Below are 11,616 nucleotides of genomic sequence, written 5' to 3'. Positions count from 1 at the left end.
GGTTGTCGACTTAGGACAAGTGTAAAAAATTCAGCGGGTGTAAACGTTTTTTAAAATAGGTTATATCAATTTACATAAAATACCTATCCTTCGTTGTTTTTCAAATTGTTAGGTTAGCACGTTCTTGATACAGATATATATAGAAAAGTGCGTCGGACACAGTAACTTTGCAAAGTGTTATGTTCCCTCAGTACTACAGGAATTCGACCAAACATTGCGGAGACGAAAATGTATAAAATACAAGGTTGAAATTTACAGTGAGCGCTGGCAACACATGGGCACACTGTTTTGTTTCGACAATAATATTTGGCATACTAGCATATATCTATGATGAGTTTATTATTCACAACCACTGGGTCCATGCCTCTGCTGGTGGAGATTTATTTCCCCGAGGGTATCACCAGCCCAGTAGTCAGCATTTTCTGTGTGGACATGAATTATCATTGATATGGTTACATTTATAAGTTAACTGTTTACAAAATATTGAATTTTTTGAAATACTAAGGCTTTTCTACCTCAGGCATAGATTACCTTAGCTGAATTTGGCAAAACTTGTAGGACTTTTGGTCCTCAATGCTCTTCAACTTCATACTTTATTTGGCTTTTTTAACTTTTTTATATACAAAAATTTGCGTACATACAAAATTTAGTTCTGGTATCTATGATGAGTTTATATATAAAGACGAGGAGGTTTAATTCAACAATTAAATAAATACAAAACAAAGATATAATGTATCAGCTTGTGCCAAAAAATTACGAAATGCATTACCGACAGAAATATTTAAAACATGTTTATGATACTTATTCGATTTTTATTAATTCTTATTTTTAGATTACAGTTTTCTTGTTACCACGAGCTGAAACTACCAATGTATGATCCCGATGGTGATCTGGTTAAATGTAGATGGGCCGTTGGTATATAATGTGATAGTGTGTGTCATGCCATGCCATCTGCTAGTCTAGACGAGGTTAGTTTACATCTGAATGCTTTGATTTACATCGACATTTGAATGATTGCAAAGTGGAATTGTTGTTTTTATAAAACATGGTTTTAAAAGAGAGGCGAATGATAACAAATGGACATTTTATCTCATTAAGTCGAAAATAAACTGATAACGCCATGGCTAAAAAAGACCAACAGACAAACAACAGTACACAAAAGACATAATAGAAAACTAAAACGTGAACGCACGAACCCCACAAAATATAAGGGCTATATCAGGTGCTCTATAAGGGTAAGCATATCCTGATCTATTAGTGGAAACTGTCATGCTGCCCATGCAAGTACAAACCTGGTGATACGAACTTCATTTTTGCAAGACTAAAAGGAATGCAGATAAATACTTTGATCATTTTGTAATCATGTTCAAATTGCATTATAAAGTTTAATTACTGGTTGAATATCTTTATTGATACGTGTTTTCATAAATATGTTGAAATATGTATGTACACAGTTATATATTTTACTTTGGATAAGAAAATTAAGATATTATTTAATTCTGCACCAGGATTTATGTTTTAATTTGGAAATTATACTTTAAAGAATTCTTGGATAATTTCACCCAAACCTATATTCTGAGTCTACAATGTCAATAGGGATGATATGAGTCTAGGTAGAGAGCAAAATAGATGTGTTCGTTTCTATAGACCTTTGTTTATTGGAATATCATTAGGTAAATGGAGTTTTGTGTTTTCAAATTCAGGACACTTGCACGTTAAAGTTCAACGCTACGAGTGGAAGTAACTACGCAAATGACGGTTGGTATGCAGTAGCACTCCCAATTGAAGACTTTCCTACGAAAACAATACACATTGGCAAGGAACAATTTAATGAGACAACACCTATGTCAACTATTCCATGACAGGTAAAACTGAAATATCAAACGTCTACAATAGATACAACAACATAATGGAAGTTGATTATTTTGAAGTTCGAAATACATTAAAACATTTTGTAACCTTTTTCGATTTCTAAATTACGCATCATAAGTGTTTTAAGGAGCATCTTAACAGATGTGCGGAAACATCTTTTAAAACTTATATATATATAATTGACAAACAATTGTTTAAAGGGGTATTACCTGACAAATTCATGCGCACCAGTTTGACCCAAATTCTCATATTCGACTAATAACAACTAAAACGTTTATCCAAATTAAAATAGTCTAAAATAAACAGTTCATGATGCTTTAACTCGAAAATATATATCATCATTTTTTGTGTATTTTAGTCCTGATGCCATCTAGTTAACCATCAAGGTGACCTTCCAAGACTGATGACGATCACACCATCCGATATAAACATACACATACTGTACATATAAATAGATAACGAGCTCGTGGAATTGGATTTTTCGGCTTGATTTCATCGTATAGATTAAAACAATGTTTCAATAATCACTCTTATCTGTATAAAAAATGGTTTTTGTTGATCGAATCAGTTAACTAAATGATTTACCCTTGTTTCACTTCAAATGATGGCATTCTTTTCGACATTTGAACAGCTAAACACGCCTAGTTAATATGTTTTTATCTCTAACTAAAAGGTTCAATTGCAGTTCACATTTATACGGATTTAATGGGGTCGAATTATTTATTAGCGATTTGTCTTTGCTTATTTTGACAAAACTGAACCGAACTGCGAATTTTTATTTCACTATTTCACTTTCATGAATGATTTAACCAAACACATTTATTGATTTTTTTTCTACATCTCGTAGCGTATGTACTAATAATTTAAACAACACAAAGAAAAACGGAAATTTGACAATTTTGTTAGGATCCACATTCACATTTATAGATAATAAATGCAATAATAATATAAACTGCAGTGTCTAGAGTTTTTAAGCGAATGTTAAACAAATACAATTCCTTCAAATAGGCTTCCGAAGTTAGTCGTCCTAGAGTTCTCAATTAATCTGGTGTTAAAAAGTTCTTATTACTGAAAAAGCCTTCTATTTTCAACAGATAAGGTTTTTGTTCTTTTGTAAGATTTTTGAAAAATTATTGTCATAAATTAAGATACAATTGAATACTTTCTTTCAATAAATAATCATATTCAATAATTCACTTTTTTAAAACTTTAACCATCAACCTTGTAACTGTTTCTCTGAATACTTGTTCTGTGCCTGTTTTTCATACAAAAATTTGAGAATCAGCATTTAAATAATGAACTGAGAAGCAATGCGACAATTACACGGCTTTGTCTATAGTTTTCAAGTGAAAGTTAAACGTAATATTTCTTCACATCGTCTTCCGAAAGTTCTTGTCCTGACAGTTCTCTTTTAATCTGATGTGAAAAAAGTTCTTCTTACTTTAAAAATAAATGTTCTATTTTGAGGTTTTGTTTTTTTGTGATATTTTTCTGAATTGTTTACCTTAAATTTAGATACAATTTCTTTTAGATAAGTAAAACATTATATATAGTTTATTTTAATTTTTAACTTCCAGCATCTCCTACTGTAACCGTTTCTACATTCGCTGAATTATTGTACTGTACTTTTTTCATACAATCATGTGATGTTATTTTTCTTTTTCAGTTTCTCATTCATCTGGTGGGGAAAAGTTCACCATGTGATTGGAAACCAAAATTTGTCTCGCCTACTCCTCCTGCGGGAACAAAAATCAGCATTTCTGCTGGGAATTCATTTACACAGAAGATTTATGCTGCAAACTTGGCAGATAAAAATGAAACGTAAGACAAAATCAAAAATGGTTATTCATTTATGAAAATATAACGTATAGTTGGGAAGGATTTTCAAGTAAGCGACTATTCGTCTTGTATGCATATTATTGTCTTTTATTATACCTTTTAAACTTTTTTGCAGCGTGACCAAACTTAGTCTAACCAGGCCTGCAGGAATGGTTTTAAAAGGTCCGACAAACCTTCCAAACAGAGCCGGAGTCGTTTTCTGGGAAATGTCATGGACACCGACAGTAAAAGACCAAGGGAATCACATTGTATGTGGCATGGCTGAAGATAGCACAGGGTAAAATTTCAAAAATGCACAAATAGCTTTCACTTATGAATCATATAAGACCGATCGCACAGATTATTGATTGCTATTGACTTATAAGACTTCGTAATTATTATTGGCATATAATATATGTGCCCGTTCAATATTAAGAGCCTGTAATCCAGCGGTTCTCCTTAGTTGATGTCTGTCATTTTTGTTTTTTATGTTTATTGTTATGTTATGCTGGTTTTTTGTCATGTCAGTGTTTGGTCAATCCAATCACACAACAGGGACCCATCTATTATGAAATCAAATCGTTGGAAGAAATCAGTGGCTTGTTTTTTTTAAATGACCATGCGTCTAAGTGAAGCAGACATGGTAAAAATAGACATCATGTGCACATACAACGGCAGTGGTAACATATGAACAAATTTCATCTGACATAAGATAAAACAAAGATAGTAATTATTCGATATTAAGGATATTTGAATAAGGAGTGATTTTAAATAAAAATTCCTTATCAACTTGTATGTATTATAATTGTGCACTAATTTAGCTTGATATGCCTATTGTTAACCAATAAAGGACAATTTTCATGTTTAAACGTAACCGTCTTTTGAACACGCGTCACATTTTCAATTGGACAATTTCCATCTGCCGTTTACGTAAAAATATTTTGACACATTGAATACTATTCTCCTTTTTTTTTTTTAAACTTTAGACATACAAGTGACATGAGATGCATAACACTGATAGCTTGGGGTAAGTATCACTAATGATTTTTTAAATTGTCTCATAGACTTAAAGCCATTTTGAATTAAACCCATATATGCATGTACCGGGATTAATATTCTGTACGCCAGACGCTCATTTCGTCTACGAAAGACTCATCAGTGACGCTCGAATAAAACAAGTTATAATGTTCAAGATCACTGAGGACTCAAAATTCAGATTAAGTTCGGGTAATCTATTCCAGGGTTTATATTTCGAAAACAAATCAAAGTTTTGTTAACAGTTGAAATTCGTAATAGGACTTTATCACTGGATAATTCATGTCAATACTGAAGTGCTGACTACTAGGTTGGTAATATATGGCTAATATGTAGTTTGAAGCAAGACTAAAATGACTTTTTTTTTTTTTTAATTTTCATATTTTAGAATTCTTGGCATTTTATTATAACAGTTATATGTGTTTAAAATGATACGTAACGGATATCATATATTATTCCATATTCTTTTGGATATCAGAAGTGCAATGCTATTTGTAGGTTCTTTTATAATGATTTTCTTTCTTTTGATTCAGATGCAACAGATCCTTGCAACCCAAATCCGTGTAATAAAAATCAATCGTGTTCAAGAATTGGGTCATCATTAAAAGTAGAATGTGTTTGTCCGAAGAAGATGAGATTGATTGGACAAGTATGCATTGCAGGTAATGAGTATTTCAATAAAAATAAAAATAGTAAAAGATAAAGACTAAAAGAACAAACTAAAGTATAACTGCAGTTATAGCTTGTTTTAAAAACTAATTAAAATAATCAACCATTTCGAATAGAATTTAACACAGACTATCAAACATCTGTTACTACACGACCGACACTCGGCTAACCGAGAGTTTGGTCGGTTAATCTATATTGAGTATGCGGCTATATCTGTTAATCGGGTTGGCTAAAGTCTGTTAATCAGGTGTTATCGAGAAAATCATTGAAAGTTCAGCATGTTTCACTGTATAACTTTTTAAATATATGTTTATCATAAAAATATTCATGTCTAACAAAACAATTCAATGTACTGAATCCAGTGGTGTAATTATTATTTTTCTAGCTTCAATGTACGATCTATAAAATGAAAAGGCGGGTTACTCATCAATAAATTTATACACATTTTACACACACAAACTGTACACAAAATGACACGTTGGTTGAATTTACGTGCATGCAATATTTTAAACATCGAAAAAAGACAGGCATTATGTTTGTTAACCATACTGAAATCATTGTGTGAAAAATCTTCACGAAAATCTGTATTTTGGTGACATACATCAATCTTTAATTAAAACCTGGTCTGTTAATGGGTCGGATGTATAAAACCCGGTCTGTTAATTGGTCTGTTAAGAGTTATGAATGGCAATAAAAGTATAATTTTATTGCTATATGGGGTGTTATCGGATCAAATGGGTAGGCTCAAGACGAGCGGCTAAAATATACGGATACAACACATGAGCAATGAAACATAAAATATACGGAAACAACACATGAACCAGTGGCGGATCCAGGGTGGGGGGGGTTCCGGGGGTTGGAACCCCCCTTTTTTTGCCGATCAATGCATTTGAAAGGGAGCATATAGTTGGAAACCCCCCATTTTTAAAATGGCTGGATCCGCCACTGTGAACAATGAACAATTTAAACAATGGAAATAGAAAATTGATAAAAACGGTTTCAAAAAGTGTAATATTAAAGTAATGTTAATTTCATCCAAGAATGGTCGCATATGTCATGTGGATTCTGTTTAATTGTCATGCATGACACCAACTTGTCATCTACATTGGTAACCAGTATATAAATCAGAGATAAACGTCGTAATGTAACTAAACATCAGTAAGTAAAATATATTGGGATGCTAAAATATAAAGAATAGAGAAAGAATAATGAGTAAGATAAATAAAAGGTAAAAGGAAAAAACGTCACGGAAGAAACGTGACATAACAATTAAAAGAATACAGAAATAAACAACACCCCCAATCCGAACCCTCATGGTATACACGATAATCTGGATGGAGTAGCAGAATATAGAATAATAGATAAGGACAGTAGAGAGTGATGCATTGCTAAAAAAGAGAGAAAAAATAATGATTGTTTAAGAATACACACATGAAACACTCCTGGGTGTTGAAACAGTAACGGATTGCGATGTACTCATATTGGTGACAAATGCTAGAAGTTTACATGCGGACAACTGCCGTTCTCCTCTACACTTATGAAGAAAGGAACTAAACGGAATAAAATGTATTAAAACTTAAGATGAACAAATGCAGCTGCATTCGCTCCTTTCCATTTACTTCTTGAGAATGACTAACATTGCCTATGTAAAATTTTAAAATCGTTTGTATGCACATTGAACGACAAATTTATGTGACGTATAAAATTTTCTGATGTCAGACACTCAAATCAATGAATGTGTTCGTAGATAGTAGATGTTTTTGTGTTCTGTTTTAAAATTGTTTCTTTTAAAATTGTTATACGATGATGACTGATGTACCCATATTTTGACTATTTTATTTATTGTGTCTGTTTATTTAACGCCATCAATGTAATGAGACTGTCATTAAATTGAGAGGGTTAGCGCTATAGAACCAGGTTTAATCCACCATTTTCTACATTTGAAAATGCCTGTACCAAGTCAGGAATATGACAGTTCTTGTCCATTCGTTTTTGATACGTTTTGTTATTTGATTTTGTCATGTGATTATGGACTTTCCGATTTGATTTTCCTCTAAGTTCAGTATTTTTGTGATTTTACTTTTTTTTGTAAACAACATATGATTAAGTAATAGAAATAAAGAACCAATTGGAGGATGCTTACGAATTAGGGTTTTTCGTCCAGTGACAAATATTTATATGCACAGGACAGATGTACAGTTTATATTTATTTTACCGGTACCCTGTGTTGTATTAGAAAGACACTTTCAGTCGGATTTGAGAACGTGCTACTTTGAACAGACACAAAAATTGAGGCTGATTGAAAACATTAATAATAAATGCATGCATATTTCAGAGGCCAATTTATATCACGCTATATTGAAGTGACACGCTTCAATAAAATGCAAAGAAAGTCAAAATAAAAATGCTCTTACTAGTAAATCACAACCGAAATGAATGACAGACGGACATTTTTTACAAAACTTAATGAACAATTGCAATCAAGATATTTGAGGTTTGCGTTATAACACAAATATAGGAAGAAAAATTAAAAAAAAAATGTGTGGCGCTAATTCGCTTCCGTAGGATACTGTTGCACCGTATTATCATTTTTTTTATTACTTAGGAACATCCCATTCTTAACTTTTTCTATGGGAAAATATAAAGGTAGCAAAAATAACTGTGGCTAAATAACTCTTAACTGACACAATTTCAATTGTCCAACACATTAACAGACTTTATTCCCATAATTTTCACTAAAACGTGGTAATATTCACGTTATATTACAATTATGAAATATTCACCAATGCAAATTTATTTTTTAGACCCAAAGTACTATTTTGTGTCCTTTAAATGATATCTAAAATTGTTTGTTTCGACTTTTATAAAATTCCTATGCGTATAAGCATAAATACTACATACTTGCGCGACGCCTTTTAATTTTACTGAAAACTGCGTAGACTATGAAATGTTTTTACAAGTGGAAAATGTTCTATGACAGATATCATTTTGTCAGACACTTTTCTTTTGTTGATTTGGTTCTTATAATATGCCAAAAATCTGTATATTTGATACAGTTTAACATTAAATTGTGCGTTTTACTCTTAACAGACGTATAACCAACCCGATTAACAGACCAATCTCCCATATAGCCGCATACTCAATATAGATTAACCGACCAATCTCTCGGTTAGCCGAGTGTCGGCCGAGTACTATCGTAAAAATCTCTAAACAACAAACGAATTAAATGAAAAAATAAATAAATTAATGATGCAGAAACTATCTTAGAAAATTATTCTTTAGTTTTCTAATTCCCATTTAGAGAATATATCGTTTAAGAACTGTACAATGACCCATAAAACACAAATACAATTGTATTTTGTACGCTCAGTTTCAGATATACCCACAACTACCCCTATGAAAACAACGCAAATGACAACTACTAAAACCACGAACATACCATCGACGATATCAACTACTCAGCTGAGTACGACAAGGCCGGGGACCAGGCCAACAACGACCAAAACTATTGCAACGAAATCCACAACCATGCCAACCACCACCTTAATCATGAAAACGACCTCCACAAACACTCAACAAAGTACGACTACGCTAACTCCGAAATCGTCGACACCTACAAAGAGTAGAAAGTATGCACAGACAACAACACAAAAAACAACATCACATATGAGATCAACAAATATAACAAAACAGATTGCGACAGTGGTAAATTTATATTCAAACGTTATAAAAGCAACTTCATCATCCATACAAACAGCGTCAACAATGAATACATCGCAAAATGGTAAGTTAATAGTTTTGGGGGGTTGTTCTCTCAATAGATTAATAACTTTTGAACACCGATAAACTACTGTTGCTTTAATGTAGTCGGAGGACTTATGCAATTCATTCCGAGACAATGATTGTTTCATTCTGTTCAGGACTTCGTTTTGCCTAAACTTTGTTTTATCTGTAATGTTGTTCGTTCATTTGGAACAAAACAGCCATCGTCATTCTGATGATTTGAAATAATAATGAAGATTTTCGCCAATTATAATTGTCGTTGTTAAAAGTAATTATAGGCGTTAACCACTATCTTAGGTCTTGTGTTTGAATGTCACCTTGGTATCTTTCGCCTATCTTTGAATGTTAATTGGTTGTGCAGGATGTATTAGTACACATTGAGTCATATCATTGACATTATTTTTTTTTTTGTAAATGTTGTTATTGGACTATTTCAGGCCTTCCATGTATACTCAATTCAAACGCCCTTTTAAGCTGTGTGTTTAACTGTATGATGTAAAAATACAAAATAACGTCCAATCTGATTTTGGACGTTAAATGTTAAATACAATAATTACATGTGCCAGTTTGCCGAGGTACTAGACCGAACAAGTACTTTTCTAAAGATACATCTCTATGACGCGGGATACTTGAGTGTACAGTTAGCCCTGCGTTTTGTAAGAAATGCTGGTTTACTATGCATATATCAATCTAAAATATAATTCCCTGCGTTTTGTAAGAAATACTGGTTTAAGATGCATATATCAATCTAAAATATAATTCCCTGCGTTTTGTAAGAAATGCTGGCTTTAAGATGCATATATCAATCTAAAATATAATTCCCTGCGTTTTGTAAGAAATGCTGGTTTAAGATGCATATATCAATCTAAAATATAATTCCCTGCGTTTTGTAAGAAATGCTGGTTTAATATGCATATATCAATCTAAAATATAATTCCCTGCGTTTTGTAAGAAATGCTGGTTTAATATGCATATATCAATCTAAAATATAATTCCCTGCGTTTTGTAAGAAATGCTGGTTTAAGATGCATTTATCAATCTAAAATATAATTCCCTGCGTTTTGTAAGAAATGCTGGCTTTAAGATGCATATATCAATCTAAAATATAATTCCCTGCGTTTTATAAGAAATGCTGGTTTAAGATGCATATATCAATCTAAAATATAATTCCCTGCGTTTTATAAGAAATGCTGGTTTAATATGCATATATCAATCTAAAATATAATTCCCTGCGTTCTGTAAGAAATGCTGGCTTTAAGATGCATATATAAGTGGCTGTAATATAAGAATTTACACGCTGTAATACCATGAAAAAAAGACAATCTTAAAACGAAAGGTTAAAATATGTCAAACAACGTAAGGTTCAAATTAACAAACTGGTATGTAGTATACCTAGTTTGTGAGATAACTAGTATTACTGAATATGCATTCCTAAGTTAATTACACAAATTCATGCTTAAATAATAAGTTGGGAAAAAGGTAAAAAGAGATATAGCTTGTTTAACACACAAGGCTAGGCCTACTTCATGTGTTCAAATATGTCATTAAATGTTAACAGCTTTTTCATATTTATAGGTGATTCTGTAAAACTGGGTAAAACGTCCAATGTACACAAGAAGACCTCAGGACATATCTGCTTTGAATCAGAACCAGTGACTTTATTTACAATATTTTTTTCTATTTTACTGTTTGCATTGGGAGCAGTTGGTGGAATATTGGGATATAAGGTGATCAATAAGAAAAATCAACTCAAAGTTATGAATTCGTCAAACGACAGTTTTGACATAAATTCTGAAAAATGAAATAATTTCAGAATTAATAACTGTAGAATGTTCTTTCTAAAACCAAATATATTTTGGGCTTTGAAAACGTTTTTTTGTTTTTTATCATGTAAAACTAAACACTGAAGGGTAGCCGAAATCAGGACTATTAAGATTGAACTTTAGTTAGCTCTTTGAGAAAATACGTTCGGCGTGGTCAATAATTCATTCAATAAATGATGGTCGATAAATCAGTAAGTAATAGTTATACCGCGGGGAAAGGTGTGTCTGGATAAGAAATCCCGTCGCCGTATCCCAAAGTGTTTAACTAACTTATACCCCATTCTAAACTCTATATTGTTAACATTGATTATTAAATGAAAAAAAAACCGATAGCATATATTTTGTTGACAATACCTAACCATGATTTATAGGATATTTTTTTATTACACGAAATCCCACTAGTAACATATTTTTTGGTTATCTTCGTTCAATTTTTGACAAGTGAGTATATTTTACCAATGTCAATGTTACGACATAAAATTAAAGTTTAAAATATTACATTATTTACCTTTATTACTTGGTCAAACCTCTTAATTTAGATACAATTAAGCCTAACTGTAAATTATAAAGCTGATCACATCATATGTTATGCCTTAGCATACTAGCTTTTGCAAAA

The 11,616-nt window shown here is 31.9% G+C and overlaps 1 protein-coding gene across 1 annotated transcript; it reads left to right on the top strand.

Moving 5' to 3' along the window:
- Window positions 1-1,758: 1,758 nt before the first annotated feature.
- LOC143068389 (uncharacterized) lies at window positions 1,759-11,046 on the top strand. The gene is made up of 7 exons (XM_076242401.1): window positions 1,759-1,865; window positions 3,539-3,693; window positions 3,827-3,988; window positions 4,677-4,717; window positions 5,259-5,387; window positions 8,765-9,178; window positions 10,753-11,046. The coding sequence occupies exons 3-7, from the start codon at window positions 3,861-3,863 to the stop codon at window positions 10,977-10,979; spliced, it is 939 nt and encodes a 312-aa protein (XP_076098516.1). The 5' UTR covers window positions 1,759-1,865; window positions 3,539-3,693; window positions 3,827-3,860; the 3' UTR covers window positions 10,980-11,046.
- Window positions 11,047-11,616: the final 570 nt, after the last annotated feature.

Source organism: Mytilus galloprovincialis, chromosome 3 (assembly GCF_965363235.1).
Source record: "Mytilus galloprovincialis chromosome 3, xbMytGall1.hap1.1, whole genome shotgun sequence".
NCBI classification, from domain to species: domain Eukaryota; kingdom Metazoa; phylum Mollusca; class Bivalvia; order Mytilida; family Mytilidae; genus Mytilus; species Mytilus galloprovincialis.
This window is presented reverse-complemented; position numbering and strand designations above follow the sequence as displayed.

Bases quoted from the DNA above. Each gene is read 5' to 3' on its own strand.
- LOC143068389 (XM_076242401.1), top strand. From the start codon at position 3,861: ATGGTTTTAAAAGGTCCGACAAACCTTCCAAACAGAGCCGGAGTCGTT. The intron at 3,989-4,676 runs GTAAAATTTCAA...TTTAAACTTTAG, and splicing joins ATGGCTGAAGATAGCACAGG to ACATACAAGTGACATGAGAT. The intron at 9,179-10,752 runs GTAAGTTAATAG...TCATATTTATAG, and splicing joins AATGAATACATCGCAAAATG to GTGATTCTGTAAAACTGGGT.